Source organism: Halichondria panicea, chromosome 8 (assembly GCF_963675165.1).
Source record: "Halichondria panicea chromosome 8, odHalPani1.1, whole genome shotgun sequence".
Lineage (NCBI taxonomy): Eukaryota > Metazoa > Porifera > Demospongiae > Suberitida > Halichondriidae > Halichondria > Halichondria panicea.
Window position 1 is genome coordinate 2,436,067 of NC_087384.1, and position 18,013 is coordinate 2,454,079.

The 18,013-nt window shown below is 39.4% G+C and overlaps 2 protein-coding genes across 13 annotated transcripts in view; one reads left to right on the forward strand and one right to left on the reverse strand.

Annotated features, from left to right (window-relative positions):
- The window catches only part of LOC135339645 (serine/threonine-protein phosphatase 6 regulatory ankyrin repeat subunit B-like), a 45,401-nt gene extending 33,669 nt beyond the window's left edge, over positions 1-11,732 (reverse strand). For 9 of the 11 annotated variants that reach the window (XM_064535841.1, XM_064535848.1, XM_064535842.1 and 6 more), the window contains exons 1-13: positions 11,580-11,732; positions 11,392-11,481; positions 9,769-9,867; positions 9,524-9,622; positions 8,846-8,944; positions 7,732-7,830; positions 6,695-6,793; positions 6,450-6,548; positions 5,757-5,855; positions 4,643-4,741; positions 3,606-3,704; positions 1,427-1,525; positions 476-574 (exon numbers count right to left, since the gene is read on the reverse strand). In XM_064535841.1, coding sequence (XP_064391911.1) covers positions 476-574; positions 1,427-1,525; positions 3,606-3,704; positions 4,643-4,741; positions 5,757-5,855; positions 6,450-6,548; positions 6,695-6,793; positions 7,732-7,830; positions 8,846-8,944; positions 9,524-9,622; positions 9,769-9,867; positions 11,392-11,481; positions 11,580-11,582 — 1,182 coding nt within the window. In that variant the 5' untranslated portion in view covers positions 11,583-11,732. The remainder of the gene's footprint in view (positions 1-475; positions 575-1,426; positions 1,526-3,605; positions 3,705-4,642; positions 4,742-5,756; positions 5,856-6,449; positions 6,549-6,694; positions 6,794-7,731; positions 7,831-8,845; positions 8,945-9,523; positions 9,623-9,768; positions 9,868-11,391; positions 11,482-11,579) is intronic. The other 2 variants (XM_064535850.1, XM_064535844.1) reach the window with 1 other exon arrangement.
- Positions 11,733-14,056: 2,324 nt separating this feature from the next.
- LOC135339751 (2'-5'-oligoadenylate synthase 1-like) lies at positions 14,057-17,435 on the forward strand. Of its 2 annotated transcripts, XM_064536014.1 has the most exons (7): positions 14,057-14,590; positions 15,085-15,202; positions 15,324-15,561; positions 15,621-15,678; positions 15,878-16,068; positions 16,467-16,514; positions 17,168-17,435. In XM_064536014.1, exons 1-7 carry the CDS (start codon positions 14,507-14,509, stop codon positions 17,391-17,393), a joined length of 963 nt encoding a protein of 320 aa, XP_064392084.1. In that variant the 5' UTR covers positions 14,057-14,506; the 3' UTR covers positions 17,394-17,435. The 2 variants fall into 2 exon arrangements, with proteins under 2 accessions (XP_064392084.1, XP_064392085.1); XM_064536015.1 differs by lacking the exon at positions 16,467-16,514.
- Positions 17,436-18,013: the final 578 nt, after the last annotated feature.

An 18,013-nucleotide genomic window follows, 5' to 3' on the forward strand; every position in this document is an offset into this window, starting at 1 on the left:
ACAAACTAGTTTACTTACAAACTAATGTATAGAACAAATTCCTCAGATTCTGGGGAACTTGTGCATTTGCACTATCACTTTGACAATAGATACCAAGCCCAGTTGTCGATATAGCGTTAATTTAGAGAGACTGAGGCTAATTTATTCATTACCCAAGATTGTGTAGATTATGTAGTGTTGTTAATGAGGTTCATCATTGCATGTGACGTCATGCGTCAATGTGTTTGGCTAGCTAGCTGCTGAAACTATTATACAATATCTTTAGCAACAAAAGCGGCTGGCTTAAAAACAAGCTGTTTAGGCCCTCAATAGATAGAGTATGTAAAACACAGAGGCCAAAAACCAAACCGTAGACCTACATATCTATACAAAAAACAAACAACGCAAGTGTGGATTGGTCTGAATGTTTTGGTTCTAAAAGGTGCGCCACTATATCATATAATTTTTGGCTCTGAAATCAATTACTGTAACTGACCTTGCTCTGAGTGTTGACTGTAGCCTTGGCTGCTAAGAGGACCCTCACCACCTCATCATGTCCATTGTTACTGGCTGCGTGGAGAGCTGTCACGTTGTTCTGTATTAGAGTGAATATATACATTATTATATACAAGGAGCTTGCACGGTTTGAGCAAATACACTTCACGTACTAGTTAATGCACCGTTGCAAGTATACTGGAAGTAATAATTAGTGGGCGTTCGGAAATTCCAGGCTCTTAAATGAATAAGACTATTCTTAGTGTAGTAGGTAGTTTATGCAGACGTTTCCTCCCGGAAGGACATTTAGGCTAATAACATAGAACACAACGAATATTCTTGCTGATCCATAAGAGATAATATCAGCACAGATTTTATCTAGCACGTACGTAATTGTCTTTTAAAAATAAATCTTTTGGCTGCCACGTGCAGAAATGCTAGAGTCAAAGTTCACTGAGGCTACTATTTGAGAGCGGCTACTAAATGTTTCATTTTGCTAGCAAGGGAGGCCTTTATACAAGAGCGGCCTCTGATCGAGCATATACGGTACATGTAATATTCTTACTGATCCATTTAAGAGACAATACCAGCACAGATTTTATCTAGGACGTACGTAATTGCCTTTCAAAAACCATATACAGTTGCGCAATTAACCTACATGTACATAGAAAAGTGAATGATGGGTAAAGATCACGATTCTTAAAAGTAAATAACATGCGCAGGTCCAGGACACAGAAACAAAATGGTACAGAATTAATGCTTATGATGAGAATACAATACTAACAGCGGTATGAGCAATTAAACACACCCTACTATTGTCTTTTTCAAAAACCACATACAGATGGGCAATAAATGTCTCACATAGAGCGCACTTTGAATGACAACCAGGACATGACAGAGGAAACTCTATGACTAGCTAATCTCTGAGATGTGTATAGCTAGATACACTCACCTCTTCTTGCATATCAACATTGGCTCCAGCATTGATTAGAAGTTCCACACACTTCAGGTGACCATTGTAACTGGCTGACCAGAGAGGGGACTGGCCCGACTGTACATGTAGTACAGAGCAGTAGTATGTTATACCATAGATATAGATACATATAGAACAATAAGAGGGATTAGAAACAAAAATGTTTACGTGAAACACTCCGCATTATAGGGTGTGGCTAAAACTACAAAGGATTATACAGCATGCTTATTACCTGTCCTGACTGCCATACAATCTGCTGATGTTAAAGAGTAATAGAATTTCGCTCTAAAAGGTCGACAATAAAATACTCTACAAGAAGGAATAGCCCTTACTATGAAGTCATGGGAGGTCAAGGACCGTGGTGTGTCTAAAAGTATACTAAGCCAGTTTGAAGGACAAACGTTTCTGAACAGTACAGCTTATCCATAGCATATATAGCATTTAGATACAGTAGAACCACGCTAATCAGGACCCCTTTAATCCAAAACCTCGCAAATCCAGACAAAATGGCAAACTGAAAAAGAGGAGGGGCTGTCAGTAGAATAGAGTACTGCGCATGCGCAATGTAAATAGCTTAGCTGAATCAGCAATACATTTAGCGATAAACTGCTCAAGACAATGGCCACTGCAAAGAAAACGAAGAGAGAGCTCACAAGACTCAACTGTATTGGAGAGAAAGTTGAGATAAAGACTATTCTAGCTAGCAGCTTCCCTTCTGGCCACAGTAATATCATAATACATGTACAAAAGTGTCTTCGTTAATGATTTCATAATCAATTAATGACATCTGGTAATCCGGAAATTTCATGTATTCGGATAGGGTCTGGTCCCGCTCTATTCGGATTGGTGAGGTTCTACTGTACATAATAACCAATGTCCTTCACTGTTTTGGCTTCACAGCAGGGAGAGAGAAAAGTTGACATGGAGTAATTCAAGAGTAAAAACAACGGACTTAGAGCTTGTCAGTGATGTAAACTTAATTAATTAATTACTTCTCTAGAGTACTTGAGTGATTGCTAGTAGATAGTGGCTAAATACAGCCTCATGCACGGTAAACCACGAAACAGTGCAAGGTTACAGCTGCAAATAGCTAGCGTTCTACTGCAGAGCTAACTGCGCGATTGCTAAATTATAACCGCGGAGTGTTTCAACCGCTTATAAGGCAATTGCCTTACAGTTATTGGCCTATACTAACCCTAACCTACGTACGCACATGCATTTGATGAATACCTGCATGCTTTATTAATTACTCCATAGATGGAGCTGTAAAATACAGATACAACGTATATCGACCTGCTTACCATATTACTAGAATATTTTGCGGGCCTTTGCGAATGAGCAGAAATGTTGATCCTTTGCGATCTAACTATTGCGTTCTGGCAAGGATCATGTGTATTTATTTAGGTATTGCAGATTTTATTGTTCCGAATCATCACAGAGGCCCGGGGACTTTTTGCTCATTCAACCCAACCCTACTATTAGCCCATGCACTGTGCTAATGATCTATCATTATGTGGCCAAAACGAAAGTGTATACCGTAGATCTATAAACTACACTAATTGTTGTGAGGATTGAGCTAGCTATACATTATACTATTCGCCATGCTAGAGTTTCTAAAACAATCGTCTAGTCATACAGTTTCCTCTTCGCCATGTCCTGGTGATCTGTAATGTGCACAAACTAGTTTACTTACAAACTAATGTATAGAACAAATTCCTCAGATTCTGGGGAACTTGTGCATTTGCACTATCACTTTGACAATAGATACCAAGCCCAGTTGTCGACATAGCGTTAATTTAGAGAGACTGAGGCTAATTTATTCATTACCCAAGATTGTGTAGATTATGTAGTGTTGTTAATGAGGTTCATCATTGCATGTGACGTCATGCGTCAATGTGTTTGGCTAGCTAGCTGCTGAAACTATTATACAATATCTTTAGCAACAAAAGCGGCTGGCTTAAAAACAAGGTTTTTTGCTGTTTAGGCCCTCAATAGATAGAGTATGTAAAACACAGAGGCCAAAAACCAAACCGTAGACCTACATATCTATACAAAAAACAAACAACGCAAGTGTGGATTGGTCTGAATGTTTTGGTTCTAAAAGGTGCGCCACTATATCATATAATTTTTGGCTCTGAAATCAATTACTGTAACTGACCTTGCTCTGAGTGTTGACTGTAGCCTTGGCTGCTAGGAGGACTCTCACCACCTCATCATGTCCATTCTGACAGGCTACGTGGAGAGCAGTCCGGTTGTCCTGTATTAGAGTGAATACATACATTATTATATACAAGGAGCATGCACAGCATGTTTGGGGTGAGCATGCGTGGTTTGAGCAAACACTTTACGTACTAGTTAATGCACAGTTGCAAGTATACCGGAAGTAATAATTAGTGGGCGTTCGGAAATTCTAGGCTCTTAAACAAATAGGACTATTCTTGTATTCTTAGTGTGTTATTAGTTCTTAGGTAGTTTATGCAGACATTTCTTTGTGGAGGGAGCAACTCATTTGGCCAAAAGTGAGAGTTTGCACAAAACCTATAGTCTTATACAGCTGACATTTCTATTTGTTATAGGCTAATAACATAGAACACAACGCTCCCTCTAGAGGAAATGTCTGCATAAGCCCTACTATAACAAGAATTAGGGAACGTTTAGGCAACAGTTTTAGGATAAGTAGGCTGCCACGTGCAGAAATGCTAGAGTCAAAGTTCACTGAGGCTACTATTTAAGAGCGGCTACTAAATGTTTCATTTTGCTAGCAAGGGAGGCTACTATTTGAGTGCGGCCTCTGATCGAGCATATACGGTACATGTAATATTCTTACTGATCCATTTAAGAGACAATACCAGCACAGATTTTATCTAGGACGTACGTAATTGCCTTTCAAAAACCATATACAGTTGCGCAATTAACCTACATGTACATAGAAAAGTGAATGATGGGTAAAGATCCCGATTCTTAAAAACAAATAACATGCGCAGGTCCAGGACACAGAAACAAAATGGTACAGAATTAAATACTAACAGGGGTATGAGCAATTAAACACACCCTACTATTGTCTTTTTCAAAAACCACATACAGATGGGCAATAAATGTCTCACATAGAGCGCACTTTGAATGACAACCAGGACATGACAGAGGAAACTCTATGACTAGCTAATCTCTGAGATGTGCACAGTTAGATACACTCACCTCTGCTTGCATATCAACATTGGCTCCAGCATTGATTAGAAGTTCCACACACTTCAGGTGACCATTGAAACTGGCTGACAAGAGAGGGAACTGACCCGACTGTACATGTAGTACATGATCAGTAGTATGTTACACCATAGATATATGTGTAGAACAATAAGAGGGATTAGAAACAAAAATGTTTACGTGAAACACTCCGCGTTATAGGGTGTGGCTAAAACTACAAAGGATTATATTTATAGTCAGCATGCTCATTACCCGTCTTGACTGCCATACAATGTGCTGTATACATAGAAATTGTGAAATTTATGTTAATTATCTAACTATTGCGTTCTGGCAAGGATCATGTGTATTTATTTAGGTATTGCAGATTTTATTGTTCCGAATCATCACAGAGGCCCGGGGACTTTTTGCTCATTCAACCCAACCCTACTATTAGCCCATGCACTGTGCTAATGATCTATCATTATGTGGCCAAAACGAAAGTGTATACTGTAGATCTATAAACTACACTAATTGTTGTGAGGATTGAGCTAGCTATACATATACTATTCGCCATGCTAGAGTTTCTAAAACAATCGTCCAGTCACACAGTTTCCTCTTCGCCATGTCCTGGTGATCTGTAATGTGCACAAACTAGTTTACTTACAAACTAATGTATAGAACAAATTCCTCAGATTCTGGGGAACTTGTGCATTTGCACTATCACTTTGACAATAGATACCAAGCCCAGTTGTCGACATAGCGTTAATTTAGAGAGACTGAGGCTAATTTATTCATTACCCAAGATTGTGTAGATTATGTAGTGTTGTTAATGAGGTTCATCATTGCATGTGACGTCATGCGTCAATGTGTTTGGCTAGCTAGCTGCTGAAACTATTATACAATATCTTTAGCAACAAAAGCGGCTGGCTTAAAAACAAGGTTTTTTGCTGTTTAGGCCCTCAATAGATAGAGTATGTAAAACACAGAGGCCAAAAACCAAACCGTAGACCTACATATCTATACAAAAAACAAACAACGCAAGTGTGGATTGGTCTGAATGTTTTGGTTCTAAAAGGTGCGCCACTATATCATATAATTTTTGGCACTGAAATCAATTACTGTAACTGACCTTGCTCTGAGTGTTGACTGTAGCCTTGGCTGCTAAGAGGACTCTCACCACCTCATCATGTCCATTTTGACAGGCTATGTGGAGAGCAGTCCAGTTGTCCTGTATTAGAGTGAATATATACATTATTATATACAAGGAGCTTGCACGGTTTGAGCAAATATACACTTCACGTACTAGTTAATGCACCGTTGCAAGTATACCAGAAGTAATAATTAGTGGGCGTTCGGAAATTCCAGGCTCTTAAATGAATAGGACTATTCTTAGTGTAGTAGGTAGTTTATGCAGACGTTTCCTCCCGGAGGGACATTTAGGCTAATAACATAGAACACAACGAATATTCTTGCTGATCCATAAGATATAATACCAGCACAGATTTTATCTAGGACGTACGTAATTGCCTTTCAAAAACCATATACAGTTGCGCAATTAACCTACATGTACATAGAAAAGTGAATGATGGGTAAAGATCACGATTCTTAAAAGCAAATAACATGCGCAGGTCCAGGACACAGAAACAATACTAACAGGGGTATGAGCAATTAAACACATCCTACTATTGTCTTTTTCAAAAACCACATACAGATGCGCAATAAATGTCTCACATAGATCGCACTTTGAATGACAACCAGGACATGACAGAGGAAACTCTATGACTAGCTAATCTCTGAGATGTGTACAGTTAGATACACTCACCTCTTCTTGCATATCAACATTGGCTCCAGCATTGATTAGAAGTTCCACACACTTTTGGTGACCATTGCAACTGGCTACCCAGAGAGGGGACTGACCCGACTGTACATGTAGTACATGATCAGTAGTATGTTACACCATAGATATATGTGTAGAACAATAAGAGGGATTAGAAACGAAAATGTTTACGTGAAACACTCCGCGTTATAGGGTGTGGCTAATCAATGAAATCAATTACTGTAACTGACCTTGCTCTGAGTGTTGACTGTAGCCTTGGCTGCTAAGAGGACTCTCACCACCTCATCATGTCCATTGCTACTGGCTACGTGGAGAGCAGTCCGGTTGTCCTGTATTAGAGTGAATATATACATTATTATATACAAGGAGCATGCACAGCATGTTTGGGGTGAGCATGCGTGGTTTGAGCAAACACTTTACGTACTAGTTAATGCACAGTTGCAAGTATACCGGAAGTAATAATTAGTGGGCGTTCGGAAATTCTAGGCTCTTAAACAAATAGGACTATTCTTGTATTCTTAGTGTGTTATTAGTTCTTAGGTAGTTTATGCAGACATTTCTTTGTGGAGGGAGCAACTCATTTGGCCAAAAGTGAGAGTTTGCACAAAACCTATAGTCTTATACAGCTGACATTTCTATTTGTTATAGGCTAATAACATAGAACACAACGCTCCCTCTAGAGGAAATGTCTGCATAAGCCCTACTATAACAAGAATTAGGGAACGTTTAGGCAACAGTTTTAGGATAAGTAGGCTGCCACGTGCAGAAATGCTAGAGTCAAAGTTCACTGAGGCTACTATTTAAGAGCGGCTACTAAATGTTTCATTTTGCTAGCAAGGGAGGCTACTATTTGAGTGCGGCCTCTGATCGAGCATATACGGTACATGTAATATTCTTACTGATCCATTTAAGAGACAATACCAGCACAGATTTTATCTAGGACGTACGTAATTGCCTTTCAAAAACCATATACAGTTGCGCAATTAACCTACATGTACATAGAAAAGTGAATGATGGGTAAAGATCCCGATTCTTAAAAACAAATAACATGCGCAGGTCCAGGACACAGAAACAAAATGGTACAGAATTAAATACTAACAGGGGTATGAGCAATTAAACACACCCTACTATTGTCTTTTTCAAAAACCACATACAGATGGGCAATAAATGTCTCACATAGAGCGCACTTTGAATGACAACCAGGACATGACAGAGGAAACTCTATGACTAGCTAATCTCTGAGATGTGCACAGTTAGATACACTCACCTCTGCTTGCATATCAACATTGGCTCCAGCATTGATTAGAAGTTCCACACACTTCAGGTGACCATTGAAACTGGCTGACAAGAGAGGGAACTGACCCGACTGTACATGTAGTACATGATCAGTAGTATGTTACACCATAGATATATGTGTAGAACAATAAGAGGGATTAGAAACAAAAATGTTTACGTGAAACACTCCGCGTTATAGGGTGTGGCTAAAACTACAAAGGATTATATTTATAGTCAGCATGCTCATTACCCGTCTTGACTGCCATACAATGTGCTGTATACATAGAAATTGTGAAATTTATGTTAATTATCTAACTATTGCGTTCTGGCAAGGATCATGTGTATTTATTTAGGTATTGCAGATTTTATTGTTCCGAATCATCACAGAGGCCCGGGGACTTTTTGCTCATTCAACCCAACCCTACTATTAGCCCATGCACTGTGCTAATGATCTATCATTATGTGGCCAAAACGAAAGTGTATACTGTAGATCTATAAACTACACTAATTGTTGTGAGGATTGAGCTAGCTATACATATACTATTCGCCATGCTAGAGTTTCTAAAACAATCGTCCAGTCACACAGTTTCCTCTTCGCCATGTCCTGGTGATCTGTAATGTGCACAAACTAGTTTACTTACAAACTAATGTATAGAACAAATTCCTCAGATTCTGGGGAACTTGTGCATTTGCACTATCACTTTGACAATAGATACCAAGCCCAGTTGTCGACATAGCGTTAATTTAGAGAGACTGAGGCTAATTTATTCATTACCCAAGATTGTGTAGATTATGTAGTGTTGTTAATGAGGTTCATCATTGCATGTGACGTCATGCGTCAATGTGTTTGGCTAGCTAGCTGCTGAAACTATTATACAATATCTTTAGCAACAAAAGCGGCTGGCTTAAAAACAAGGTTTTTTGCTGTTTAGGCCCTCAATAGATAGAGTATGTAAAACACAGAGGCCAAAAACCAAACCGTAGACCTACATATCTATACAAAAAACAAACAACGCAAGTGTGGATTGGTCTGAATGTTTTGGTTCTAAAAGGTGCGCCACTATATCATATAATTTTTGGCTCTGAAATCAATTACTGTAACTGACCTTGTTCTGAGTGTTGACTGTAGCCTTGGCTGCTAAGAGGACCCTCACCACCTCATCATGTCCATTGCTACTGGCTGCGTGGAGAGCAGTAAAGTTGTTCTGTATTAGAGTGAATATATACATTATTATATACAAGGAGCTTGCACGGTTTGAGCAAATACACTTTACGTACTAGTTAATGCACCGTTGCAAGTATACCGGAAGTAATAATTAGTGGGCGTTCGGAAATTCCAGGCTCTTAAATGAATAGGACTATTCTTAGTGTAGTAGGTAGTTTATGCAGATATTTCCTCCCAGAGGGACATTTAGGCTAATAACATAGAACACAACGAATATTCTTGCTGATCCATAAGATATAATATCAGCACAGATTTTATCTAGGACGTACGTAATTGCCTTTCAAAAACCATATACAGTTGCGCAATTAACCTACATGTACATAGAAAAGTGAATGATGGGTAAAGATCACGATTCTTAAAAGCAAATAACATGCGCAGAAACAATACTAACAGGGGTATGAGCAATTAAACACACCCTACTATTGTCTTTTTCAAAAACCACATACAGATGGGCAATAAATGTCTCACATAGAGCGCACTTTGAATGACAACCAGGACATGACAGAGGAAACTCTATGACTAGCTAATCTCTGAGATGTGTACAGTTAGATACACTCACCTCTTCTTGCATATCAACATTGGCTCCAGCATCGATTAGAAGTTCCACACACTTCAGGTGACCATCGTAACTGGCTGCCCAGAGAGGGAACTGACCCGACTGTACATGTAGTACATGATCAGTAGTATGTTACACCATAGATATATGTGTAGAACAATAAGAGGGATTAGAAATGAAAATGTTTACGTGAAACACTCCGCGTTATAGGGTGTGGCTAATCAATGAAATCAATTACTGTAACTGACCTTGCTCTGAGTGTTGACTGTAGCCTTGGCTGCTAAGAGGACTCTCACCACCTCATCATGTCCATTGCTACTGGCTACGTGGAGAGCAGTCTGGTTGTCCTGTATTAGAGTGAATATATACATTATTATATACAAGGAGCATGCACAGCATGTTTGGGGTGAGCATGCGTGGTTTGAGCAAATACACTTTACGTACTAGTTAATGCACCGTTGCAAGTATACCGGAAGTAATAATTAGTGGGCGTTAGAAAATTCTAGGCTCTTAAACAAATAGGACTATTCTTGTATTCTTAGTGTGTTATTAGTTCTTAGGTAGTTTATGCGGACATTTCTTCGTGGAGGGAGCCACTCATTTGGCCAAAAGTGAGAGTTTGCACAAAACCTATAGTCTTATACAGCTGACATTTCTATTTGTTATAGGCTAATAACATAGAACACAACGCTCCCTCTAGAGGAAATGTCTGCATAAGCCCTACTATAACAAGAATTAAGGAACGTTTAGGCAACAGTTTTAGGATAAGTAGCTATAAACTGAATTTTTACACATTAAAAAACGTGGGCGTGGCTGCGTAATAGCTGATTCAGAGGCCGCTCTTGTATAAAGGCCTCAACCAAGTAGTAACCTCCCTACAGCCGGCCCATTTTCAGTGCAATAGAAGCCGCTCTCAAATTGTAACCTCAGCGAACTTTGAGGCTGCATGGCAACCATGATTCTAAGGTAGCAGCTAGCTAGGTAGCAGCTTGATAGAAAGACTTTCTCATGGCAGAGTTCGAGTTTGTGCTAAAAAGAACTTTTCATGACAATGAATTATAAAAGAAGAGAGGGCATGCAACTCACTATCTAGTACACGTAGCTAGCAGAATACCGTACAGCGCGAAATTTTCGAGGGGCTTAATTTTCGCGGATTTCGTGGGTTAGCAATCCTATACGAAAATAAAGTCCTTGTTCTTTAATTAGAATTATCTGTTATAACGTGCAAAGATTTAAAAGCGTGGCTTCCGATATAAGCAGTCATTCCGCAAACATTATGCAACGAAATATGCTTTTAGAGGCCAATCCACTAAAAATATAAGGCTGGGGCTAATAAACGCCTCTCTTGTGAAACATTTAGTAGCCGCGGGCCTTGATCAAGCATATATATGCATAGTAATTAAAGGTCCCAGTCCTTAGACTCGCAAGCCAGCACACGAAAGGAGACTGGAAACTCCGTCAAACCCCGTGTAGAGACTCGTGTAACGTTTGCCACAATGTTTGTGGCAACTCAAGTGGCTAGACCGTACCACATCACCGCATGCGGTTACCACAAGATTGATAGTTACCTTGACTGCATGCACCACCATAATTATTATAACCATATATAGGCATTAGCATGCAAGTTGTTTTTGTAGTGTACATGTAGTCTATAGCTAGCTAAGCATCACGTGCAGTAGACTGACGTTAAGAAAGCCACAGCCACTTAGAATCTTATCTGATATGCTGTCCCACACAATATTTTACACTGAGTTTGACCAGTCTGCTGTTTGCCGTGTAACAAACAGACGGCTCGCGAGTCTATCCTATAATAAACCTGTCATTTAGAGCATCATGTGATACCACTACACCACACATGCATTGAACCTCACCTCATCTGCCTGGTTTGGATCCGCCCCTCCTTCTAATGCCAACTGAACCACACCCACATCACCCGTCTTGCAAGCTTCCATTAATAATGACTGGAAAGATATTAAGATATCGTTTAATACTGTACAAAAACTGGCCAACTGAATGGAATCAGGAATACGTACATAGACATGTAATACAAGTGACTCACCATCTCTGGATTTAGATCTAACTTTCAGAGTGACTTATAATTATACTGCATCCTCAGTCGAGTCACGATCACTCACTGGTACATGCATGATGTACACACTCACTGGTACATGGTACTACGTACCTGGTCTCTAGCTAGCTCTACAGATCTCAGCATGAAAATCATCCCATTTGGTCTGGGGGCGTATCATCTCAGGTGATGCTACCTCCATTTGGCATGCGCAAGAGCTTTTTATGGTGATCGAGCATGCACCTACAAAGCCTCGATTCCAGGCAGATTAAATTAATCGGCCTTGAATCGAGGCTAGCACCTACGTATAATACTGCAGTTCAAAATTTAATACAGATGAAAATGGGCTAGCTTGCAATTGGTTCACATACTAGAAAAAGTAAATTTTTATTGAATAAAATGTCGTGACATAATTTACAAATTACAATAATTTACAAATTAGTAGTCTACGTTTAGGAGCATAAAATTAATGACAATATCTTCAATCGGGACAGAACCGCGTGCAAAAATGTTAGACTCATGGTAGGGTCGTTTTGCGGCTATTATTTTTAATTTGTCTTATGAATGTTGAATGGAAAGTTAATTTGGAAGTCAGATAGAGATGAGCGTTAATTAAGGCCACTGTTAGTTGCATACTTGTTTCAGATCAACCTCCCTCCTCGGTTTTGCTCACCTGGTCTTTCAACCTATTTTCAAGATTCAAGGTCAATCTTCGAAAACCTTATATAGATAGTGCATCGAGTATGCATGAATGATTCATTGCCTCAATTTAGGACAAACCTGCAAAAGTTCATTAGATTCGAGGTATAATTATATAGGATCCGTCATCGTTTTTAAGCCGCGGCTATTATCTGCCACATCGCTATTTCGGCCTAGCTGCACTGTCTAAGGGTGACCGAGTCTACTGTTCTCATTCAATTTACATAGCAGTGCAGTAAGTAATATATAGCGTACAAGAATAATACATGCAATCAATCTGATATATTTAATAATTATGGGATATCGAAACATTTCAACAATTTACACAAAACACAACATACACAACCACACATAGTGATAAAGCTGATCTAAGGGTTCTGTTCAGGCATCTCTACAGTCCATGGAGAGCTGTATTATGTGCACCTCCTCACAGCTCCTATATATGCATGGAGGCAATAAAGAATGAGTTATTGGATGGTACAACCGCAACCTATCAATGACAGGTGGGTGCAGGGCATACATCTGTTAGGCTAGACACACTGAGTGTGCATGAGTGGTAGACCATGGGCATAGGACACAAAGTTTGCAATGTAACATTAAAATACCACACATGATGTACACAATAATATTATTATCTTGAGCTCACCTTTGAGGATCGAGGTCAGATATAACTTGTGCAGCAATCGCCTCTTTCTTCATCTCTCTAACATCTCCAGAAGGGCCCTGAATGTCGCTTGTGAAGGCTTCTTTCTTTTCCAGATTTCAAACACTTGATCATAGCTATAGGTGGTTATACTGTCAATTTTCTTCAACCGAACATCAGTTTGCTCGCCAGGGGTTAATTCCAACGCATCAACATAGAGTTCCACATTATCAAAGCAGGCAGCCAAATATGATACATCTTTTTGTTGGATTTCCCCGTCACCCAGTTGATTTGTGAAATAGAGCATGAGTTGACGTTTGCCCAGCAACTGCCGTTGATGAGCTGTAGCTATTCACTGGTTGCATGAGCACGCGCAAATCCTACACTATGGAATGAAACTTAAAATAACACACTCATGCATATCCCGTTATAATTATGATACAACAACAAAACAACCAATACACACACTAGTCGTGACGACAAAGAGCGAGTGAAAGAGGCGTGAAACTATACTCTACTTGACAAGAAGGACGAGTCCACTTTATACCTCACATAAATTAAAATTTGTGCGGTCTATTACACGGGACCTAAATATAATTATGAAAGCACCGTGGATGCTGATGCCTCGATGGGGAGGCATAAAATATGAAGCTATAGATATTATCGATTTTACAAGTCAAAAAGTGGTAAATGATCGACTACGATTGTTGCTAAAAAGATGCCAAAAGTTTAAAGTAATGGCTACAGCATGAAACAGCTCAGTGCAGCTTTTTTCTCACTCTTGCAGCTACTAATAGCTATAGCGTTTTGGTGCTACTAAGTAGAGTAGCAACACTCCATGGACAAATTTTGCTACGCAACTGTTCTGAAAGGCTACAATGGCATTCCAAGTAAGCCCACATATTAATTATACAACTCAAGAAAGAAGCATTATTTTGCAAATCCACATATTGTAATCGCGACTAGAAACTCTTACGTGCACTCACTAAGCAACTGTAACACTCTACTCACACACACAACACACACTTATAGTCTAAGACTATACGTACCATAATTATACCTCGCTGCTGTTATAATGACACTAACTGAACACGTTGAATGCTCCAAAACGTATGGCAATAATTATTATTGTGTTATAATTATGATGGATTGGCCGGTAGCTATAAAGAGGGCGTGAGTGACAACATTCCCTGGCAAGCTCACAAATGATAATATTTGGGCAGCTGACCAATTTTGTAACAAGAAGACATTCTACATCTTAAAAGTACAACACAGACGTCTAGTTAAACAATGAAAGTTTGAGGAATGTGCGAGTTTGGCAATGAATACGAATGTTTATTGCAGCTCAATAGACAGTTATTATAAGCATGCAGTGCAAACTTGACGGCTGCATGTACAAGTGTGAGTATAGACAACAGTGTTGCTGGTGTGCATCATTAACTAGATACAGTGTGTTTTACTACGACATTGACAGCTTTAAAGACTAAAAAAAAGTTGAAGTTAATAACTAGTCGAAGCTAGCGATTATCAAATCAAGAGTTAATAGCTACGCAGATCAGTTAGCATTGTATACAAAATGGCAGAGAGGTGCTCACCAGTGGTTGACATGACAATAGAAGAGGCCCTAGAAATAATGGAAGCTATGATGGATCTGCTTAAGGTACGTATATAAGAAATAACTGTTAGTGAACAAATGTATTTTATCAATTCTGCCTCGCAGGCAATGCAAAGAGTTACGTATAAGTACAATATACAAGTTTCACTGCAAACACCATAGATACATGTCAAGCGCTTTAGCTGATTAAGAATTTGAACACAAAGCAACTAATTTTAAAGACATTAACTCAGCAATAATGCACAGAAACTTTTGAGATTATTCTATAGCACAAACTGACTTCTTACCTCTAATAGATAATTATAGTTATCATACACGATATAATATATAACATATAGTGCAAAATTTTCGAGGTTGTCGTGCACGAAATCTTTCTGCTATAATGTGTAAATATTAAAGGCGTGGCTTCCAGTAAGCAATCAACCCACGAACGTTATGCAACGAAATGCTTTTAGAGGCCTTTCTACAAAAAAATATAGTGCCTCGAACATTTTGCACTATATATACAGGTATACTTTTATGTTAGTGACCATTTTCAGCAAAAGTTGCCTGTAAGGTGCGGCCTACGAGTACCGGAGATAGTACTAGGAGGGTCGCTAGGCACAAGGACAGAGTTACCAGAACAATACGATGCTGACATCATCATATACTCACCAGGTATATATATACCATGCAGAGGCTTATTACCATAACCACCTGTTTTTTCAAGCAGTTAAAAGAGTTTTGTCGACAATTTAACTCTGCATATAGCTACATTTCAACGCTAACCCTCTCACAGACATCACAATTAAGGAGGTGATAAGGAATGGCTATGGACTCTGGCTAAACCAGATCAATCAGTTAATGCACTCGGAGAAAGACCTAGCTGAGGGGTTCGAATTCCATGCCCTCACAGACAAGGGGTTGCAATTCACATTTGAGGGGATTGAGATTGAGATTATGGTCAGTCCAAATTGGAGAAAGCCAGCTGACTTCTACACCTTCCTAGAGACTTTGAGACCAGCACACAGAAAATTGTGAGTTGGTGCTAATTGGCAGGTAATTTATTATTACGCTTTGGTCTGTCTTTGTATAGGTTTACTCAGTGTGCTGCAAAATGGCAGATCCAGTTTCTAAAAAATCAAGCTACTCGGGTGAGAAAGAGACCGTTTACTATACTATAGGTGTCTTATATGTGAAAGTATAGGAGACGTTTTAGTCTTGCTTACAAGCATGATTATGAGAAAGCAGTTCTGCCATTACAGATAATTTCATTAATACATGAAAAAAGTATCATCACTATGATTATAATAAAATTAATGCAGTGTGAGTTTTGTTGTTTATCCCATTTAGAGAGGTAATTTTTGTCGTGAGTTCATTCGTCGAGCAAAGGCATGGCGTGCGCTCAAGTGGAGGCAGTGTACGGGGGGACGAGGGAGGCCCTCCTCCTATCTGCTCTCCCTCCTGGTCATCCACGCCTACGAGAATGCTCACAAGACACTGGGCGTGTTCTCCACACTCAGTCCAGAGACACTAGCACAACAGTGAGTGGGCGGGTAGAGAGGTAACCAAGGGTACAATGGGCACAATGTACATCAATGAGTGCATGGGTGAATAAGGGAGGTATATATAGCTAAGTACATGCATGCATGTACAGTTAGTGGGCAGGTAAGGAAGTAACTATGAGAGCATAGTATATATATAGGCCTAGCTAATAATTACATAAATCGAAAACATACAACTGTATAATATATATAATTTATATACAACATAATTATATACATTGCCTATAAATTATATTTCTGCAACTTTAAGTGCTATAATTATAGCTGATTACTTACTAAAAAGTATTAATAAATGAACAAAATTAATTGTTTATACAATGTACATATGGTAGCAATCACTGATTTGCACCAACTGCATGTAATGAAATTACTTGCAGTGCCACAGAAGAGCTAAAGAGTATTGTATACAACTGTGACAAAGTCAAGTGAGTTATAGCCGGTTATTCATTTAACATAAAGGCGACAAGCTGTTGCTATAACAGTATATAAAGTGGAACCTCGGCTACTCGACTTGTCATATTCAGTTCACCACGATATAATCATGTTCAACTAATAATCAGAAAACGAGCGAGTCCATTAAATATGCATGCGCATTATATCTGTTACCATGCTGCATGCACCATGCATGGAGACATATTTTCTGCGCATGTGCAGACGACCACATACACTAAATTTGCACTGCTGTTTGTTAAGTGGGTAGATAAAGGCGTAGTTTATCCATTCGATTATCCGGTATATAATTATTCAGATATCTGGCCTGCCTCTGGAAATTAAGGTGTCCGGATATTCAAGTGAAGTACAACCTGTGCCTTAATCTTATAAAGTGAACCAAGCTCTTTTCTACAGTAAAATTTGTAGACGTGTGCCTTGGCTAGTTATTGTAGCAGGATAGACTCACTTAACCAAATTGATAATCTTTGCACAACTGAACTTTACATAAGATCAACTGCTGTTACATAGTTCCTATGACATCATACATGACATCATACACTGTTATATTATAAATAGTACCAACTGTCACAAAATTAATCCCCCCCTACGCACGCACGCACGCACACACACACATACACACGTGCAGCATATACTGGGAGCAGTGCTACGCTATGAAGCAGTACCCTACCCTAGTTCCCCCGAGGGCACCTCGCATCATTGACCCGGCTAACCCCACACATAATCTGTACCTTACAGGGCTCGCAAATTTTGAGCCCTACAAAAGGTGTGGAGAATACGACACTGGGACGGGGGATTGGAGTTCTCTAATCAGAAACATTGGAACGCTAGACTTAAGTAAACCAGTAGAATGAATATAATTATCACAGCGTAATTGTGTCTATAACTATTCTATCGAAAAAATTAACACGCGAATAGGGGTGTTTCACCATGCAGTATACGTGGGTGTGATTTCAATATAAAAAATATTAGCCTGCATGGGGGCCAGACCTTTTCTCAGAGGGGTGAGCGGCCGAGGGGCAAGAGAAGAAAAGGTATGTAGACTCTTGCAGCAGTCCATGTACCTACATGCTCTTGGAATCATTATCTATCTACATATTCACCTACAACGTAAATACATGCAAGAGACTGAGTCGAGTCGCAGCCAGTAGGCTACTCAGTGGCTGCGAGTAGCTAGCTAGCGAGTTTAAGAGTATGGTAAAGTCAAAACTAACATTTAGTAACGAGTATTAAGCTTATAGATCTATACATACACAGTATACAGTGTGAAGGCATGATCTCAGTCATGGAATAATAGTATAAATTGTCAGTACAGTTTGATCCCTAAAAACTCCTTTCCATTCAATACCAGATGACATCCACCGCCGTTCTTTAGAAACTTGTCAGACACTGAGTGGCTATATAGGTATCCACCATGGGATGACTGGACAAGAGCCAGGAGAATCAGAGCTTTCATGAGCTTCATCTAGACTCG

Coding starts and splice junctions, on each gene's coding strand:
- LOC135339751 (XM_064536014.1), top strand. CDS start 14,507: ATGGCAGAGAGGTGCTCACCAGTGGTTGACATGACAATAGAAGAGGCC. Junction 15,562..15,620: donor AGACCAGCACACAGAAAATT/GTGAGTTGGTGC, acceptor GTCTTTGTATAG/GTTTACTCAGTGTGCTGCAA. Junction 16,515..17,167: donor TACAACTGTGACAAAGTCAA/GTGAGTTATAGC, acceptor ACACACGTGCAG/CATATACTGGGAGCAGTGCT.